The sequence below is a fragment of the Eumetopias jubatus genome, unplaced genomic scaffold, assembly GCF_037043125.1.
Source record: "Eumetopias jubatus isolate StellerSeaLion01/CBP00866 unplaced genomic scaffold, mEumJub1_p1.0 scaffold_11, whole genome shotgun sequence".
Lineage (NCBI taxonomy): Eukaryota > Metazoa > Chordata > Mammalia > Carnivora > Otariidae > Eumetopias > Eumetopias jubatus.
In genome coordinates, this window is record NW_028274817.1 from 39289868 (window position 1) to 39311343 (window position 21476).

The 21476-nt window shown below is 42.2% G+C and overlaps 1 protein-coding gene across 2 annotated transcripts in view; it reads left to right on the top strand.

Annotated features, from left to right (window-relative positions):
* Window positions 1-2867: 2867 nt before the first annotated feature.
* The window catches only part of MORC4 (MORC family CW-type zinc finger 4), a 51053-nt gene continuing 32444 nt past the window's right edge, over window positions 2868-21476 (top strand). For both annotated transcript variants that reach the window (XM_028089738.2, XM_028089739.2), the window contains exons 1-7: window positions 2868-3008; window positions 3129-3201; window positions 8717-8849; window positions 14050-14267; window positions 14888-15035; window positions 17345-17477; window positions 17788-17916. In XM_028089738.2, coding sequence (XP_027945539.1) covers window positions 2907-3008; window positions 3129-3201; window positions 8717-8849; window positions 14050-14267; window positions 14888-15035; window positions 17345-17477; window positions 17788-17916 — 936 coding nt within the window. In that variant the 5' untranslated portion in view covers window positions 2868-2906. The remainder of the gene's footprint in view (window positions 3009-3128; window positions 3202-8716; window positions 8850-14049; window positions 14268-14887; window positions 15036-17344; window positions 17478-17787; window positions 17917-21476) is intronic.

Consider the following 21476-nt stretch of genomic DNA (forward strand, 5'->3'; position numbering starts at 1 on the left):
GTGAGGCAAGATTACCTGGGCAATCCCTGAAGGGGCTGACAGCTCAAGTCGGCTTGCCAACAGTGTTCTCAACAGCTCAGCCCAGAAAGTCCTTTACAGAAATAGGAGATGGGCCAGCGTATCACAGCATCTGCCACAGGCACCAGTTCTTCGCCCTAAAAATTGTCAATGAAAAGTAAAAATCGAGCATTTATCTTGTCCTTCCTATAGGAATTATATTTCAGAGTAACCAACCAAACAGCCGTGGTTGATGAGGGTGAGCTCTCTACAGAAGGATCCAGTTAATACATGACAAGAACTTATGGATCGCGGTTTTGCAACCCCAATAAAAATTTTTTTTCAGACAACTGAACATCGATTGATGAGACCATAAAATGAAAGGCCGATGGGGAACTTTATAGCAGAATATTCAGGCTGCCTCCACCTGAACCCACTGATCAATCTGAATATCATTAAGTATTGGATCGTATGTACTTCCTGATGTGATGAAATAGGAAGTCTTTAGTACTGTCTATGAGCATTCCTGCTTTCGAAAAACCTTTGTGCTAGAATCTAATGAAGGCTTTAGAGCCAACTCATGATTCATAGTTAAGTTACACTTATTCCTCTAACAAAAGGAGCAAGCTAAATGGCAATATGAAGAAGCAAACAGACTAAGGAGAACGTAGGGCATTCAACAGTACAAGGGACTGGGTTTCTTCAGCAACTCAATAGCATGAAGTAAAAGAGGGGAGACTGTTTTAAATTAAAGTAGATTTAAGACAAATACCCCGTGCAATGTGTGCATCTTGTTTGGATCTAGGTTTAAACAAACCAAATGTAAAAAGGCATACTTTTGAGATAACTGAGAAGATCAGAATATGGACTGGTACTAGAGGACATCAAAGAGTTGTTATTAATTTTGTTTAGTGTGAAAGTAGCATCGTGGTTATGTTTTTTAGAAAAGTGTCCATATTTTTAGAGGACACTGACATATATAGGGTAAAATGATATGATGTTTGAGATTTGCTCTAAAATGCTTACAGCAATGAAAAAGAAGAAGAAAAGAACATATAAAGCAGGTCTGGCAAAGTCTCGATAATTTTTGAATCTGAGTAATAAGTATATGGGGATTTGTTATATCATTCTTTGTACTTTTGTGTATTTAAAAAAATTTTTTAGGATACTAAAAAAAGGGGAAAATGCAAAGAACCCAATGGGAGGAAAATGATGCTTAAAGGATATAAACAGGCACTTACAGGAAAGGAGATTCAAACGTACAACAAACATTTCAGCTTCACTGGTAGTTGGGGAAATGCAAATTAAAACAATAAGGAGAGGGGCGCCTGGGTGGCTCAGTCCTTAACTTCGGCTCAGGTGCCCCATATCGGGCTCCCTGCTCAGTGGGAAGCCTGCTTCTCCCTCTCCCACTCCCCCTGCTTGTGTTCCCTCTCTCACTGTGTCTCTCTCTGTCAAATAAATAAATAAAATCTTAAAAAAAAATAACAATAAGGAGAGCCTATCTTTTATTCAAAAGATCCGCAAGAAGTTAAAAGAGCAGGACCAGATATCTAGCACTATGAGCATGGCAAAATAGCTGACTTGCTGGGAGGGCAAATTGCTTCCATCTTACAATATTTATTAAGAGTAAACCACGCACATGCTATTAGACAGCAATATTCTGTAGAAATTATAGTACCAGAAATATATTATCTATACATGAGGACGTTTGAGGCAGCACTTTTTGTGTTGTCAAAAAAAAAAAAAATTTGAAAACCTGAGTTATCCTAGAAGGATGGTCAAATAAATTATGGTTCATCCATACCAGGGAATGTTATAGTTTTTAAAATTAAATTTTTTTTCTGTAATCAAAGAGTGTAGGTGTAATAGTACAAAAACTAGAAAATACAAATAAGAAAAATAAGAAACAAATTTATAGTTCCAGACCTGGAGCTATCTTGGAATACGTCATTTCAAGTGTTTTTCATTGTGTGTGTATATGCATGCATATGTATTATGTATGTGTGAATATATATACGCATATATATATATACTTGTTTTTCCAATAAAAGAGCTATCACGTTACACATGTTGTAACTTCTTGTTTCTTTCATTCCTTCATGAATATTTTCCACATCAATAAATATTCATCTACAAACATGGCCTTTAAGATCTGCATAGTATTCCTTTTCATGCGTACTCCATAACTTAACCAATCCCGCATTAGGGGGCATGTAAGTGCATTCCAATGTTTTCTTTTCTAAACAGCCTCCCTGTACACTCGCAAAGCTTTGAAGATGAGTTCCCATTTGCCTTCCAGAAAGTTCTGGGAGCTTCTGGAGGCACTGGAGCCAGCATAATCAGAATGCTTTCCCATCACGCGAGCCTGCTATCTTCCCAGATAGCAAAACTGTAGTCTTTCGAACTTGTAAGACTTGTCTTATCCTGCCCGTTAGTCATGCAGCCTAACTGGGACTCCGTTCCAGAAATCCCTACACCCTCTCCCTCCTCTTGCTTCACTCCCGCCCCTCCCCACGCGCCCGCCCCCTCCCTCCCCCCTGCGCTTTCCCGCTCGGCGGCCCGGCCTATGGCAAACGCCAAGAATTAATTAGGGGCGGGGATCAAGGAGCGGCTGTCAGGAGGTCGCCATATTTCTGTACGGCCCTGAGGCCGCCCCGGCAGGCAGTCGGTGGGTCGGGAGAGGTGCTGACAGGGCGGGGCCGCCGCTCGGCTCTGCCGGCCTCACCCCTCCCGCCCGGGACAGGTGGCTGGAGCGCGCCCCGCCCCCGCCAGCTGCGGGTGGGAGCGAGGGAGGGCCAGCCCCGGACGGCCGCCGCCAGCTGCGAGGGAGAGTGAGAGAGGGCCAGTCCGGGACGGCCGGGCGAGGAGTCCGGCGGCAGCAAACGAGTATCGTGGCGGCCAAAAAAATGCTCCTGTACCGAGGGGCCCCCGCGGGCCCTGGCGCGCCGGCAAGCGGGCTGGCCCGGCCGGGCGGCGGCCCACAGGCCTTCGGGATCCGCCTGAGCACGGTAGGTCGGGGGCCCGAGGGGGCGGACGCGCGCGCGCGGGCCCCGGGGCTGCGGGGGGCGCGCGGGGAGGGCCCGGCGGGCCGAGGCCTCACGCGGGACGGGACCTTCTCTCGCCCCCAGATGAGCCCCCGCTACCTACAGAGCAACTCCAGCAGCCACACGCGACCCTTCAGTGCCATCGCGGAGCTGCTAGGTGAGTGGCGAGGGCGGGCTTGGCCGCGATCGCCCGAGGCAGTGGTGCCAACGTGGTGCCGCGGACGCGAGAGGAATGCGCGGAGCCGCGCGGGGCGGGCCGGGGCTGGGGTGGGGGTGTCGGGACCGGCCCCGGCTCCGCAGGCGGAGGAGGGGGACGGCTCTCCGGCCAGGGGGACGAGGTCCCGCAGATAAAGCTGAGGAAACAAGGTGTGTCCGAAGAGTTCGGACGCCCGTGTGGTTTTTCTCTCTGGATCGTGATGTTCCGGGCACTTTAGGATAGCTTAGTTAATAATCAAAAGGAGATGAATAAAAATATCGGGCCCCGAGGCAGCTGGGCACCGCAGGGACTGGCGACCGACGGAGGGCGCCAAGCTAGCAGAGGGGCATTGTGGAGGACCCGGAAGGGTCCCGAGGAAAGGTCTGGAAAACGGACTTCTTTAACTTTTGGGACCAGAGAGTCTGGGAATGATGGGACATCTTTTAAGAGATGACACGAGTGCATTTGGCTCCCTGCGACTGCGGAGGGCTGGGTCCGTGGTCCACGAGCGCCCTCACACCGCTGGAATGAATACTGAGCACTTAACCTCTCGCTCCACCGATGTTTGCTTTTAAAGCGTTTTCAGTTGATCCCTTGAAGCCAAGTACACCAGCTTTTGCAGTAGTGTGCTAAATACTGTGTGGAAAGCAAAGAAGAAAGGCATTCCCGGACAAAATGCAGCACACAGAGCACATTGTAAATGTTTCAGACATGGAAAGAAAGGAGAGACGGTTATGGGACGAGGTAGCACCGAACAAAATCTTGAAAAGTGGTTTGCAAGCTCGCCAGATGAGCCCCAGCCCGTACTGAAACAATTGCTGTGGCCATTCAGTGTGAGTTGTCTTGAGCAAGAAGTCAGCAGGCAGCAGGAGGGTCAGGAGAGTTACTGGGAAGGGAGATAGAGAACTTTGATGATTAGTTTCACCATCACAAGAATGCTTACATCGTGTATGACTGTTCTTTTGAAGGTGCAAGAAAAAAAAGTGACTTCGACACACTTTGAATCCTAGAGAAACAAGGACTCTATCTTTAAGGGTTTGCACCATGCTTTGAGTGAAACTTTGCTGGGTGGAACCAGACCTCTGTGTGTGTAACTCTCAGAAAAGAAAAAAGAGAGAAAAATCACAATTTACTTAGGGGGAAGTGGGAGACAGAGGTGTTACTCCTTCACAGCTGCACTGTGCAAAACAATGGATCCCGATGCTGTGCTGTGTACTGAACCTTAGAGGTGACTTGAAGAGTGTGTTCTGTTTGTAATTTTCAATATACTATATTATTTTTGTCCCGAGCATTAAATTAAGGAACCTAAGCCTGGCCCAAGATGTCTATGAGTGCAAGTGTGTATGTGTATTAATTTACATAGACACGCATGCCTGCACACATGCATAGGGAAACACAGATTTTAAAACCAAATCACAGCTATCTGTGGTAATATTAACAGTAGGAAGAAAAGGAGAGCAGAGGGTTAACTGGTAACCCAAAGCTTTAGGTTTTCCCTCAATTTTTTTCTCCTCCCTTTATGCATTAATTTTCTAGTGAATCATTCATTCAGTGAATATTTATGGAGCATTCACTGCGGGCAAGGCCACCATGGTAGGAACAAAAATGAATACAACATAGACTCACTTTTCTAGTAGGGGGGAGAGAAAACTCGTACAGAAGGTTTATGCTTTGTATAACAGCAAAATGGAAAGTGATATATCAGCGAAGATCTACGGATCGAGTGCTGTGGGAGTTCAGAAGAAGGAGGGATGACTTCCAGCTTACCAGGAAGAGGAGAGTTAGGAAAGGCTTTGTAGATAGAGGAGGTGACATTTGAGCTGAGATTTGAAGGATTGGGACATGTGGATACGGGTGTGGGGAGGGGAGGGCATTCCAGGCAAAAGAAACAACTGCATGAACAAAGGCATGAAGAATACTGAGTCGCTGAGTTTCATTAGAGCGTGGAGTTTACAAATAGTTACGACTATAAGTCCTTAGAGTATAAAGCGCCGGCACAAGTACATTTTTAACTTTACCCTTTGAGGTATTATACGGCATTATTATAATTAATATTATTATTGTCATTATTATATCATTATTATTCTCATCCTGCAGATCAAGATCCGGAGGCTCAAAGAATTTAACTGACTTTTCCAAGGTTACATGTCTAGTAAGTGGCAGGTCCAGGACTCAAGCGCGGATCTTTTTACTCCCAAGTACCACGTAGGTCATGAGGTTAGAAAGGCGGCCTGGGACCAGGATGTGACTGGGAGGCCCAGGTATTTGGCCTTTTAGTCTGAAGTTTTCTGAGCAGGGGAAAGTCCTGATCAGAGCTGGGCTTCAGGAGAGTTAATCTTGCAGCAGTGTAAAAGATGGATTGGAAAAGAGAAAGAGCCATGACTTCGAAAGACTAGTTGGGAGGTTAACGTGATAATCCGGATGAGAGGGAATAAATTCTGTAAACTGAGAAAGTGACAGGGAGAATAGAAAAAGCTAGATGTGAGAGAGCTTAGGGATGCATAGGGTAAGAGAAAGTGAGGGATAAAAAATGATTTTCCAATTTCAGACTTGTGGTCATTTGAATGCTGGCTCTGTGTATGTGTTTGGGGGGGAACAGGGGAAGAATAGGCTTGTGTTGGAAGGTGATGACCTTAATTTTAGACAACAATGCTTTTAGGTACATGCAGGATGTCTGTAGGGCAACAGCTTGGCCCTGGTGGCCTTGCAGGAATCCACACAGGTCGTCCTCCTGGAACACGAGAGGATGGGAGGCTTGTAAAGTGCCACCTCGAAGCTACCTCCCACTTGCCATCCTGTCTGTCCAGGGAGGCTGTCACGGGACAGTTTTCTCATTGCAGCCCAGGTTCTGATGAGCCCTGAGGCTTCATTCAGTTAGAGTGCTTTTTTAGAAGACCAGGGGTCAGGTGGACCAAGTCAAGGGATAAGATAGATTCCCTGGGATCTGGTTTCTCATGTTCTTGCCTAAGTGGGGGTGAGGAGGCAGAGATAGGGTCCTCCCACTCCAGGTAGCGTGGGCCAAGTTAGGAGACAGAAGACTCCTTGGGATCTGGTAGCACATGAGATTGTATGGGCCAGGTTAGGGGGATAAAGACATTCCAGGATCTGGTAGTGCAGCCCAGGCCTATGTGGGGTGGGGGGGCGAGGACCAGGGGTTCTCAAGGGTTCTCTCCGCTGTCCTACCTGTCTGTAGGCTGGGCAGGCTGGGATAGCATGTGTTACAAGTTGATACATTTTCGGGAGGTTAAGCAGCAAGAGAGAGGATCAAAACCAGCCACCAGATTGGGGCCTTATTATTTATACGTTCATTTGTTGAGCCAAGGGAAAGGCCACTTCAAACTGAAAATAAGTGTAAAGCTGGGCTTGCTACCACCCGCTGCTGCCTCGCTCCATGCTGCTGGAGCTGACCCTGGCTGCTGGGGCACCCCCTCCCCGCTGGACTCCAGCAACCTCTAGCCAAGGAGGTAAAATGCCTAGCTGCTTCCAGCAGCTACCTTGTAACTCCCAGAGTGCCTGTGTTAAAACTCTTCGGTATGTTTTGGTAAAAAAAAAAAAAAAAAAAAAGCATCTAATAATGTTTGGGCAAAATTTGCAGTAAACAGGAAAGAAAGAAAAGTGATTTTGTGAGCTGATTCATTGACTACGCTGTTACATACACTTAGAATTGGGATGGATATGTGTTATGTGCTTGAGTGGTGAATGTTCATAAAATGTTAGAAAGACTTCCTCCTATGTTCAAAGTTTTCAAAACAGAAATGATGCCCTGGCCATTGACACAGTAAAGGTGTCAGTCTCAGTGGCCCTGGCTTTCTGCCAGCAAGAGTGACTGATAAGTCCTAAAACAATTCAGGGCCTGCTTGCCAAATGGTTTCTTGAAACAGTGTAGGCAGCTTCACAGTGCTGAATCCTTCTGTCAGTTCCAGAAAAAAAAAACTGCCTCTCACACAAAGTAAAACACTATTTCTGATAAAAGCCTCTATTGCATGTCAAACTTACAGTTCCTGCCAAAAGTTGGCCCACTTGATTTACCACATGACACAAGGCGTTGGCCCCACCTCGTCCGTCCTTAAAGATCGACCCTACCAGACCTCTTAATTCCCTTCTGGGGCTCTTGGTGATGGCTTACTACTGTTAAGATTTTTCGGCTCACAGTTGGTGATGATTTTATCAATGGACATGGGCAACACCACTCTGGCCCTTGAAATCAATCCGTGTCTTGTTTTCATTGCTGGACATTCCACACGTCCAAGTGGTTGTAATTGAAACTGTTGATTATATTTTGAATATGAGTAATATTTCTCTTGCTTGTAAGGGATGTTCCCAGCGGAGAAATGCCATGATTTGAACAGTGGTGGCAGGACAAGTACACAGCCGGGACCCCACCTGGTGCTCTCTCAGCCCAGCCATGTGGTATCAGTAAGGTAGTCTAGGATGCCAGGGGAAGGGAAAGGGGGTGGAAGGGAAGGTCTCTGTCTTGATTAAAGAGCTAGTAGGGACAGGAGTGCTTAGCGAACCCATCAGACACATGGTTCAACCTGCCCTCCCATTCGGGCCAGCAAGTCCTGGTGAGACTGTTGCAGTCTGTGTATCTGTGAGTGACAGTTGTGTGACCTGGGGTCTGGGACACAAAGATGTGGCTCCTAGACATTGCCCCCCCCCAACTGTGGGGGGTTGTGGACTTTGCCCGGATGTTAGAATGTGGTTCTGTCTGGTGCCTTCGGAGCCTTAAATGATGAGCCCATTATGAAGACGGGACTCAGGAGGAATCATGGAACTTTACTTACAGTTTTTTCTTTTTCTGCTTTAATTCTACCTTCTCTATTTAATGAGGGTGGGGCAGCTTCACCTTTAAGACTGTGACAGAGTACTTAAGCTGAATCCCTCCCTCTCTCTCAGTGTGCTTGTTAGCATTCACTGGGATGGGGCGGGCAATTAAATGTTTTGGTTTGAACTGCTAACTCTTTCAGGGCCTCTTAGGCTGCAAACAGGGATGGTGATGTAAAAAAAAAAAGTAGAAAAATAGAAAATAAAATGTTCACGGGTGCACTGTAATGTGTGCAGTATGCACCGAAATTGCAGATTCAACTCTTCTCCATAGCCACCCTCTGTTGTATGTGTTCATGAGCAGCAAAGTGCTAAAAGACGAGAAAGAAGTAATAAGATGAAAATGGAGCCAAATGCTTTGTGTAGAGGAGTTATTTTCCCCACAGACCCTGAAATGTGAAGGGAGAAAGGCAGACTGCAGTTTGTCATTATATGAAATCTAGAAATCAGCTTCATAACCCCATCTGCAGTCGTTATCTATTGTTCCCAATAACCCAGTAAGCACACTACCATCAAAGCTCCCTGCCCACCTTTGGGGACATCCACTTGAAGGGGATAAAGGCTAGTTTCTGTGTCTTGGGGCACTGAACTAGAGATTTTACTGAAATACGAGAAAAAGGGGTCTAATATCACAGATTTCTACCTTTTGCAGATAATGCTGTAGATCCAGATGTATCCGCCAGGACCGTCTTTATAGATGTTGAGGAGGTCAAGAATAAATCTTGTTTGACCTTTACTGATGATGGATGTGGGATGACACCTCATAAACTACACCGAATGCTCAGGTAAAAATGTCTTCATTCTTTTCCTCTTGTCTTGAGTTCATGAACTCTACTTAGGGCTTCATAATTTTCTTTAATATTTCCCTTTCCTTTTATTCATTCAGCAAATATTTATTGAGCATATATTATGTGCCAGGGCACTGGTGATGCAATAGACACTATTCTTGCCCTCATAGAACTTACAGTTTAGTTGGCAATTCAGACAGCGAAGCAGTAATTATAATAAAAAATGGTAAACATGCTAGAAAAGCATAGGATGCAATGGGGACCAGCAGGGGAACCAAATCTGATCCAGGAAGTCAGACAAAGCCTCTTAGAGGAAGTGATATTTAAACCGAGATCTGAGGGTGAGTAGTAGAATTTAACAAGGTAAAGGAGCAGGGGGCAAGGGTTGAGGGTTCAGGCAGAGAATAGCAAGCGTAAAGATCTGCAGGCCTTCGCTGGCCTGAGACCTCCTCCAAATTATATTAGCCTGAACTCACTCTTAGATCCGAAGTATTGCAGTTGGGATGATTTGTGGGTTAGGACCATGAATATGCCTGGGTATAACCAAGCCCCATGAATGATAAATAGAAGGCATTCATACACATAATCTTTGAAAGGTTTCACAATAGAATGGCAAAATTAGGGAATTTTCTCTTCTAACTGCTGAAGCTGGTGATAGAGATTTCTGTTGCCACTCTCAGTTCATTTAATTACTTTAAAAGGTTTGTAGTTGAGAATGTAAGTTTGTACTTGATTATCTCCACGTATCACTCAGTAAAAGATGAGTGTTTCCTCAACTCCTTCCTTTGCTCTTCTTTTTTGAGCAGGTGAGGTTAATTACTCTCCGTGTGGCTTCCTGAACTAGTGTGTGAAGCATGAGTAACAATGGAAGAGGGGTTCTGTGGAGGAGGGAGAGAGGGCTCTGAACTATAAAAATGGAAAAACGTTCATTTGGTTGTAGTTCTCTTTAAACTTATTCTAATTCTATAACCCTGTTTATAGGGAAATCCCTTTGAACCATCAAAGAAAAGAAATGAAATTTGGGCATTAACCAATTAAATTGCATTGTTTTACCACTCGGCAGTCTGTGTACCTTGTGTCTCAGACCCTCATAATTAGAAGAATGTTCAAGGAAAGCTTCTGGAAGTGAGAGAAAGATGTGGCCAGTATGTTGGTGAAGGTATGGAGTTGGCCCTGTTTTTTAATTTATAGCATTACTTTTAGCTCCTCAAGTTAGTATTTTATATTTAAAAATACAATTTTAGATGGGATGGAACCAAAACATTGATATGTCTAATTATGTATTCATGTTTCCCCTAAAATCACTTTATTTCATGCATGTATTCATTTTTCCCCCGAAAATCACTTACTTCTTTAGTAATTCCTTCCAACCACACTTTATCCCAGTGACATAGGTGTCAGATAGTGGGCCCAGCAATTTTAGTGCCTTCCATTTTGTCTGTGGAACTACATCTATGAAAGTCGGTGCTTATAGTTACAAGAAGGATGAGAAAGGAGGATGGTTTCAAAATAATCACAACCATTTTTGTTCCAGATTCATTCAACAAATTTTTACTGAGCACCTATGTGGACATCACTGAAGATAAAGTGGTGAACCAGATAGACATCCTTGCTCTCAAGGGGCTGACGGTTTAGTGAGAAGGATAGAAAAGAACTGACTAGTAATACAACTAAATAGGTTATCTCACCTAGTGTTAAGTGCTACGAAGGAAGACTACAGTTTCCATGAGAGTATATAGTGGAAGGATCTAACCTAGTCTAGGGAGTCAAAAAAAGATCCCCTGAAAAGGTGGCATTTGAATTGAAATATGAAGAATGAGTATCATCTGTTCATAATTTTGTTCCCTCCCCAAGGAACAAAACAGCAAAACAGGCAGAAACTTATTTAGCCATAGCCTTTTTTGGCATTATCATACCAAATACCTTTCCCACTAATTTGAGCTGGGCAATTGTTCTTCATATGAAAAATTAATTTTAGAGAGTTTTTTAATGAGTCCTGGGTTAATGTATAGTATATGTACCAGATTTTATTTGTGGTCATATCTTAAACTTGAATGAGCTAGAAAGTCCCATTTATTTAAAAGTTCGTTTAATCCAATCCTAACTCCTGGCCATGGATTCCATTTACCACAATTTTGTTATAAATAATTGAACTTCAGAGGTAGCTTTGAAAATTATTAAGTATGTTCATTTTTCTGGATTTGGTTAGGGACATATTACTTTTGTATAATAATAGAGGTAATTATGCAAAATGATTAAACCCACTGAAATTCTGTGTCACCAATAACATTCGTAATAATCCCATCCACATTTTCCAACTGTTCTTGCTACTCTTCCTATTTCCAGGCTAATAGAATAGTTATCTAATTGCAGCAAGTTTCTCCCATAAATACAGAATCCCAATGAAAATCAAATTAAGAAGGAAAAGCCTATCATTAAATTCCTTTAAAGTCCACAGTGAATTCTCTTTAGCTTCTGGGGCTGGTGTGAAGCAGCTAGTCGAGATGTCCAGCTAGCTGCCGTTCTCCGCAAGGTAGAAAACCTCTTCCAAAGGTCAAGGATTAAAAAGAGCCACAGATCCCTGGATTAAAGGTATTTGCCACCTCTGCTCAGTAGTGCATTTCCTAGTAGGTCTGTTCTTCTGAAACAACAGCCAGAGAATAACTGTGCTTAGCAGTGTTCCATTGTTTTATATTCCATATTACATCCCCAGTATATCTAGGAAACAGCACTGCCTGCCGTCGTGTGTCCACGGATTCGCTGAGGTGTGTTTCATTGGTCAGAGTCCCAATTTAAATTGATCTCCTTGGATTCTAGAATCTTGACATTTTAAGGAACTCGGGAGTGAGCTGCTGTCTCCCTGCATTCCACTCAGCTGGTATTCAGCCCCCCGGTCCCCCCCCCCCCCCCGGTGTGTAAACACTGCTGTCACTTACACAAAAGGATAGAACAGGACTTAACTTAGGGAAGCTGCCTGTCTGAGCCAAGAGATCCCTGGAAAATTAGTGAGCTCTACCAAGCTATGTAAAATGCTTCCCTACAATTCTGTTCTTCATTGTGAGGGCTTTTATACTCGGTAGTTATTTGATCGGGGTCTGGCATCCGTTCCATAATTTTCCGTTAAATAGAATACCTAACACAAGAATGTAGATGGAATAAAACAACACGTGGGATGGGTTAAGTGGAACCTAACAACAACAACAACAACAACAACAACAACAACAACAAAATCCAGTGCTTCCGGCTCCTCTCTTCTCATTTTCTTATCCTTTTCCATGTCTGGTTCTGGCCCTGAGCGATTACTTAGCTTCTCAACCTAATATAGTCATTGGGTCTCTCCAAACTAAGTAACACCATGAGGATTTATACTTACAAAGGGAAAAGGGGGTGTTAGATGTCAGAAGAGTCAGGGATGGCTGGGAAATTAAGGGGATTGAATAGAGTCTCCCTATTTTCACCACTTTCCGTTACCCACCGAATTGAAGCTTGTGTGGCACTAGAGATGGTTTGAGTCCAAATAACCATATAGCTTCATTTCGTGTGATAGGTAGGGTTACTATTTATGAGGAGCCCTGAGTTTTAGATACAGCATTCGATCTGAAGTATAGGTAGAAGCGAGCCCAGGACAGTTCTCAGAATGACTTCTAGAGTTCGTTTAAAATTAAGGTTTAAATGCTACTTTATAATTTAAAATATGCTGTACAGACAGTATATAATTTAATCCTCCTAACGACTCCCATCTTTTTTAGGCACTTCTTACACAAGAGGATTAGGAATGCCTGAATTTCACCAGCTTCTATAAGTTTATTTCCCGGATTACTGAGGCCCATAGATGGCAGAAACTCAATGATCTTTTAGTATTTTCCAAGGAACTGCTGCCCTAGAAATTACCTTTTACTGTGGTTAGGTTTATCTGTAGGATATACAAAGCTCCTAGGAAGTGTCTAGAAGGACATAATGGTTTTATTGTGGGACACTTTGAAATAGAAAATTACAAGCTGGTCCCTCTTTCTTAGGGAGTAGGCACAAGCCACAGCCTTCACGAAGTAGAAACCAGGCACCTTAGCCCTGTTCCAAAGCGTAAGAGCCAAGGCCACGCCGCTCAGCCATGGCAGATAGAGTGTCTCTTTTATTGATACTGGAGAAGCATCTAATCTGTAATCCTTCCTTAGACTGTAAACCATGAAGGCAAGAATCATGTCTTTTCTTTTATTATTAACAATTTGCGTCTCCAGCGCTTAGTACAACACACGGCACGTAGTAGGGACTCCGTAAATATTGATTGAATGAATGAGAGCGTACGACATTGTACACTTTGTCTGGAGAGAAGCAGTCCTTAAAATTAGTTTTATTTGTGGTGAGAGAAGACCTATGAGAAAGCCAATCATTGTTTTCTGGATTTTGTACCTTTCATTTTTTTTGGTTCTGTTATTCTGTTGTGTGTTTAAATGGGGAATCTAAGCGAGGGAAAGGACGTGGCTGCAGAGATTGTCGAGGTGACGCAGTGAAAGGTCCCTAATAAAACAAGAGAGACCTCATACTGCAGCTGCCTGCCGATATTCAGCGAGGGACCTACCTATTTTTATCCCTTGGCCACATTCCAGGGAACTGTCCCAGCAGATGGAGCAGAGGTTAAGAATTGGAAGGGTTATCCTCTGGGGGGAAGGTTGAAATTGTTAAGATATATAACCTCTGGCTTTTCAGGTTTCTAGAGGGTGATGTAGATCTCGTACTTCTGACCAGCGCCGCTACACTGTGGGTTCCTTTTGTGACCCGCGCTCGGGTGCACTCTGAGCTAACCACCCTCTTCACCCTGCCCTGACCTCGCTATCAGCAGTCAGAGCCATTGCATCTAGACAAGAAAGGCAGCTGCCCACGGCCTCCTGCAGTTCTCCCTGTTAGTCAGCGAGAAGAGGCCATCTTGACGTTCGCCAAGTGCGACTGTCTGGTGGTGGGGGTGTCTGTGTGCACACAGCAGCCACACGGGAGAATCTGGGCCGTCACGTCATGGTAATTTCCTATGGTTTTCACGTAATAGTTTTGCCCAGAGGTACCGAAAGGAAGAAAGAAGGAGTGACTTTTTATAAGTGTGTTTCGTTCGTATAAGCCATTCTGCCCATCAGCCTGTCTTAGGATGCTTTTTACCTTTCTGGTTTCCTTTTTTTTTTCTGATTTCTTTTTTCTTGTGTAATTACAGCTTTGGCTTTACAGATAAAGTAATAAAGAAGAGCCAGTGTCCCATCGGGGTCTTTGGTAATGGTTTCAAGTCAGGCTCCATGCGGCTAGGAAAGGATGCTCTTGTCTTCACCAAGAATGGGGGTACTCTCACTGTTGGACTCCTATCACAGACCTATCTGGAATGTGTCCAGGCCCAGGCAGTTATTGTACCAATTGTTCCATTCAACCAGCAAAACAATATCCTTTCTGGAAGTGGCAGATGTTGGTTAAAAATTAGTCTGATCTGACTATTATGATAGAAAGCTCTTGTCTTCAGCTCAAATCCAGCTATCAAAAGTTTTCATATTTAAAGAGGTATTCAAGTGTCTTAAATTTACCTGGAATTTCACTGTATGAAATACTTTTAAAAAATAAATGTACCATAGACAGAAGCTTAGAAATGTTTTTTAGTGTATTGAATCAGCTTATCTGATAGCAGAATGGCGCGTTTCCCTATACCTAAGACAAGCTGTTATTTCTGTTAGAGGACAGATTGTCTTGACCCAAGCAGCACAGCAGTAAAGTTTGAACTCAGCTTCCAAAGAGGCTAAAAATTCAGCCTTTGATCTGTTTCTTAAATAGCCTTTGTTTACACTGTATCTTTGAAGCTGTCGTCTGCAGGGGTAACCGATTTTGGTGTTTTGTCTCTACGACCTTTCTCCCTTTCCCCCCTTTCCTTTCTTCTGTAGCAATAATGCCCATGCTTCCGACGGTATGTGTCTATATTTTGTCTAAACATGCAGCCCAAAAGGCAGATCTTCCTAACTGATAGCGTCCTTTTAAGATATTAATTTTTCTTTGACTGTATTTGGTTTTACAAAAAATGATTATTACTGAGGATTCCTTGCCCAGCCTAGAAGCCATCTTGAACTATTCAGTTTTCAACAGTGAAAATGACCTGCTGTCCCAGTTTGATGCCATCCCAGGCAAAAAAGGCACTCGGGTTCTCATTTGGAACATCCGCAGGTATAGTATCTCAAGGGTGATAGGGTCAAGTAAGCAAAGGTAGTATGATGAAGGACATTTTCAGAAATCTCTTTAGAAAAGCAGAGTGGATCAATTTTGATACATATCTGTGTCTCTTTGCATAGCTTTCCTTAATTCTCTTGGAACCACAGCTCCCGTTTGAGAAAGTGGTTCTTACTGGTAGAATGTGGAGCTTGATAAAGTGGAGACATGTGTATCCTGAGGCTGTTGCCGCAAATAATCAAGACAGTTCAACATTATTCTAAGATCTTCAGAATCCATTTTGAATATCTTATATTCATGGACATTGTTTTGAGAGAGGATAATGATAGTTATTTTACATATTTGACAGTGGCAATGAAGTATGAAAAAGACAAATTAGAATAACAAAGCACAACATGATCTTTAAAAATAAGGATCTCTTGTGCTTTCAGAGTAGCTGGATTAGAAGTATGAAAATCTTTGAAGCATGTAAATTTGAACTATAATGAGGCTGGCTTCACATCAGGCGTTGAGAGCTAATAAAACCATCTAGAAATACTCTAGGATATGTCATCATTTGTTTAATCTCGTCGTGTCAAGTGGAATACATTTAACAGTGTCCACAAAAATCTAGAGATCTTTTATATAAAACAGAGGGGATACCGGTATCTTTAGTAGAACAGGGTATCAGATGTATTCATTCTTCTTTTCCTCCTGAGGTGAAATATTTTGCCTCATTTCTTAGCTGGGTAAAACTATATAAAAACTATGCTGGTTTATACAGAGTACTTTCAGTTAAAAAGAAGAACATAAGGAGTTTTTTTTTTTTTTTAACACATTAGTAATTTAGATCCTCCTGTGTCCTACTGGGAAAAATCTCAAGTAACGTAATTTATATTATAAAGGATCATTTTCCTGTGGTGTTTCCAATGATTTAAACATATTAGTCAGACTTTTTTCTTTGTACATTGTTTTTCAGTTACATGGTATTAGGCGTTATGTGGATAAAAGATTCCACAGTCAAAAAACTGTGGGAAAAGCTGGCTTAAACAAAATTTACCATGTTGCTTTATTGCAGGACTTCTCAGAGGCTTTCATATGCTAATGTCATTTCAATCTGCATTGAAAATGTTTAAGAGAGCAATATAGTATGTGGTATTTCCCAATTAAAAAAAAAAAAGTTTCTCCAGACCCCTTTTCCTTGAATGGTGAATGGTGAGGGGCAGGGAGGACAGGGAACGTCCTCAGAGTATGTGTGAGAGTGGGGTGAGGTAGCAAATATCTGAAATATGCTGGAAAATTCAGAATATACTATTATAGTGAGGTGGGCTTCATACAGACCATAGTGGCTCTGGTCCAGCCCTGAGAAAGGAGCTACATTTTTCAACACAGCAGCTCTGAGCTTCAAGCAGCCTTGAAGTGTGGGGGAGAGATCACTAGAGCTTGAGGTGGCCCTGAGGGCCAGCAATTGTTTCTCCGTTTTATTCAGTCATACAACCCTTATTACTTATTTCTTATTTAAGAGTATTTGGGGGAACTACGATTCCACAGAGCAAACTTTGGGAACTGTTGTTCTGATGTATATGTTTGCTGGATAGGCCATCATTTGTTTTGAGTTTTTTCCAGGAACAAAGATGGGTCTTGCCTTTTTACCCTGGCAGTTGTAAGTGATCTAGTCCAGGGTCTTGGAATGGATCAAAGCTAAGTAGCCCAAAAGGATTATGAGAAGAAGTAAGATCCTTATGAAAGGAATATGAGTACCATTATAATTAAATGATAATTCCATAAATGATATTCCAGAGGACTAGCAGATATATGCTGTTTCTAGAGCGACCTTTCTTTTCCCTCGAAGAAATAGGATTAAATCCGGGGAATCTTGGTATTTCATTAATCCTTATACCATTGCTGAAATCAGAAGTAGGTTTTGATTCATTCCTCTATTTATTCAGTTGGAGAAGATGATGCTGAATGACCTACCAGGCAATACCCAGAAAGTTGTGATCTATTTTAAGATCCTACCGTGAGGGTAGCTGACATCCATTTGATTTATCAGATCAGACATTTCCACCTTCCCCTTTTTTTTCCCCTTTTCTTCTGTACCTGGCATCACCACTTCTATGAAACGTAGTCAATTTGTTTAGACTGGGAATACCTCTAAATATTGTGTGATTTTCAAACCAAGTAATTTATAGTTCCTTTGCACTGATAGGGAAAGAAATAGGTGTCTGAGTTTTGGCTCATCTTGTTTCTTTTCTCTTGGGTTCCTAGTGCATTTTTGTCCTTTGGAGCCAGTATTTGTTAGATTGGTACTTGTCTCTTTTACCCAGAAATAAAGATGGAAAGTCTGAGTTGGACTTTGATACAGATCAGTATGACATCCTGGTATCAGACTTTGGCACAGAAGAAAAAGAGACTGGTGGTGTTACCTGTGAGCTGCCAGAAACAGAGTATTCTTTACGGGTGAGTAAGAGTGGTTTTTCTTCAACAATGAGAGGTAAGATGTCTTGTAACATGGAAATATTGTAGAACAAGATGTCACTTTAGTTAGATAAAGATGACAAACTTCTCGCCCTGTGCTAAGATTCCTTTTCACTGTCTCCACTATAGCTAATATAGTCAATAGCACTTTAATGCGGTAGTTGACATAACAAGGTATAGAAACTAAGCCAGATCTTTGCCCAGAATAGATCTCAGTCACTAGCAGTGTTTTATGAGGCTGTCGGTAGAATTGACAATGTCCTGTAATAATTTCCCCTTCACTGTTCCATAGGCATTTTGTGGTATTCTGTATATGAAGCCACGAATGAAAATTTTTCTGCGTCAAAAGAAGGTGACTACCCAGATGATTGCCAAGAGCCTGGCCAATGTAGGATATGATTTATATAAACCTACCTTCACAGTATCCTTACAACTACATGAAGTTGACCTCTTCATTTCAGGATTAGATTTCCAAGCTGGCATAGGAAAACAAAGACCTTTCTTTTTCCAATTGAAAAATGTGTGTTGTAATACAAATCCTATTACGGTATATTCTTTTATTTTAGAGAGAGAGAGAGAGAAAGAGAGAGCAGGGAGGAGGGGCAGAGGGAGAGGGAAAAAGAGAATCTCAAGCAGGTTCCACGTGGAGCCCAACATGGGTCTTGATCTCACCACCCTGAGATCATGACCTGAGCCAAAATCAAGAGTCAGATGCTTAACTGACTAAGCCACCCAGGCGTCCATACAGTATAGTCTCTGAGAAGGTATTTCTTTTCTTTTTTTTTTTTTTGAAGGTATTTCTTAAATGCTGATCGATGTATCAATTTTATCAGAAATCACCTGGAAATTATTAAAATCATACAGCATCCTTAGATTTTGGAGATTCTGGTTCAGTAGATTCTGAAATCTCTTTTTTTAGTAGGAAATACTTAATTTATTTTTAAATCATCAGCTAATTCTAATGAGTAGCCAGGTTTGAGAATCTCTGCAATAAGGAATGATCCACGCTGTTTGGTATTTCCTGGAATTTTGTTAGATGTTACATTGATTGAAATAAGCAAATATTGACTAGAACTTGTTAACCTTTTGGGCATATTATGATTTTTGTTGTAACATGTCCAGACTTACAATGATGGAAGTTAGGAGAGTGGAAATTAAAGGCTGATTTTCTAAGGTGAGGTAAATCTTCAACAGGTCTGACAGATTTCCTGGTACTTGTCATAATGGCAGCCACTCAAAGGAGTAATTACTGATTTTCACTTCTACCCCGCATTGCACTGGGAATGGATTTCAGATACTTGAGAAAAATCTTAAGATGAACTATGGAAATGGGGTCCATCTCTGTTGATGGCTTTTGGGGCAAAAATAAAGTCTTTGAAAGGGTGGGAACTCCTCTAAGCGGCCGTGAAGAATTGCTCTTATAATTTATTTTCTAGTAATTAAGCACAGCTCTTGGCCCAAGAAACATGTTCACACTCGATTTGCTTTATCAAAGGCATTACCTAGTTTGCTTTGTCTTTCTTCCCCAACCAAAAATTAGAAATTATTGTTCCCTTTTTTAAAAGCTGTATAAGTCCTTATTCATAAGTCAATTGATTTTCTCCTTTTTTGGGAACACATACCTTCTCTACTACAAAAGCTTTTTTTTTTTTTTTTAAGCCCATGTTAACAAATCCAGAGCTAGCATTGTTACATCTGTAGGTAAATTAGTTGTCACATCACTGTATATAGGCTAGGATCTTAGTGTCCTAGGTTTAACAGAGCCGGTTTTAAAGAAGTGCTTTCTAACTACTGTTTCAGGGGATACCACATTTCTGCCTCCAGCTTCTTTCTTTTATGTGTTATCAGAGGGAACTCCTATGCAGTGTTAAAAAACAACATTCTCCTGAGTAAATTTGAAGATCTAATTGGCTTTATTAAGTGATTCGTGATTAGGGCAGCATCGCATCTAGCAATCTAGCAATTAAGAGATGTTCCCAGAAGCTGTACAAAATGGAAGGTATTTATAGGGTGGGGCCAGAATTTGTTAGCAAAAGAAAAGAAAGGATTCTTTTAGGCCAGGTCATCTTCTTTTTGTGGGAGAAGGGAACAGCAGGGTTTTTATCATGTACATAGTGCTGATCAGGAAATTTCAGATTGACTGTTGAAAGGTCATACTGCTGGGATTGGTTGAAATCATAACTAAGGCTTGGTTTGTTGTCTTGCAGGGGCAAATGATTCCAATTTGGACTTTTTTTTTTTAAAGATTTATTTATTTGAGAGAGAGGGTGTGCACGCATGCAGGCCGGGAGGGGGGGGGGCGGCAGAGGGAGAGAGAGAATCTCAAGCAGACTCCCTGCTGAGCGGGAAGCCCCATGCGGGCTCAGTCTCATGACCCATGAGATCATGACCTGGGCCGAAATCACAAGTCAGAGGCTTGGGGACTGAGCCACCCAGGTGCCCCATTTTTTTCTTTTTTTTAACAGCAGTACATTTGATATGTATTTCAACCCTCCTTCCCATTAAACTAGTTACCTTCCCCTATTAGAATTTGGGCTAAATGAATTCACTATAGGCATGAGTGAAATGAAACTCCTGATAAAATTTCCCCCCGACGTCACTGAGGGACAAGAGCACTGATGTTGACTTATTTATCCCTCAGTTATTAAAGGCCTCTTTTCTCTTCTTGTCCTTTCTCCTTATACTAATTTGGGGAACCTCCTCCCCCAGTGTACTCCCACCCCATGATTTAGAATTTTAAAAGCGTGCAACAGAAGAATTTGACATATCTCTAAAAATGTTAATTTTATGGTATAGAGTTTTGGTTTGTTTGTTTTGGAGAGTTTGTCCTGTTTTGCTTTTTCATTGGAATAGGGTCTTATCTGAGGTTAGATTGGAACTTCTGGAGCCCAGAACATATTTTCTGAGCCAAACATTACTGTGTTAGGTACCCACTTGTATGATGCCTTTGTATCATACCTGACCCATTTGTTCCATGGATTTGATGCAAGTAGCTTATTACGTAGGGGGGCAATGGAGATCATTTTTTGAATCAGTAACAAATTTTAACTCATTTGGACTTGAAGATGGCTTAGTATTTGCTTTAATGAAAATTTCAGTTTCTCTGTTCTCCCCTGTTTGTCTTTCTCCCTCTCTTACCTTGGTTTTTAAATCAAATAGAACTTGCTAAAAACACATCATGTTCATTTTTTTAAAAGATTTTATTTATTTATTTGAGAGAGAGAGAGAGAAACAGCATGAGAGGGGAGAAGGTCAGAGGGAGAAGCAGACTCCCCGCTGAGCCGGGAGCCCGATGCGGGACTCGATCCCAGGACTCCGGGATCATGACCTGAGCCGAAGGCAGTTGCCTAACCAACTGAGCCACCCAGGCACCCACATCATGTTCATTTTTTACGTATCATAATTCGCTTTATTTCATCTATCCAAACTTGTTCACTTCTTCCCATGAAATATATTGCAACAGGACTGTTCATTGTCCTTTTAACTTTAGAGGTGATTTTGTGCTTTTGCTTTCATTGTGTTTTGTATGATTAGCAGGACTTACCTTATTGCTTATACAGTTGACTCTTGAACAGTGCAGGGGCGGGGTTTGGGGCACCTACCCGCTGCACAGTCGAAATCTGAGTATAACTTTTGACCCCCACCAAGAACTTAACTACTAATAGCCTGCTGTTGGTGGGAGGCCTTACTGATAACATAAACAGTTAGCATACATTTTGTATGATATTATATACTGCATTCTTAGAATAATATCTAACTTTTTCTTATTTTATTTGGTACTTCCGGGCTGCACAGTTTATTTGTCTGTGAGTCTTTAAAAATTGTCACAAATCTCCAAAAATTTTTCCGATGTATTTATTGAAAAAATCCACACACAGGTAGATCTGTGCAGTTCAAACCAACTGAACTTGTGTGGATTGTGTTGTACTAGTTACAACTCTTGTCTTAACCCAGCAGCAAACTGAACAACTTAGCAAGGGT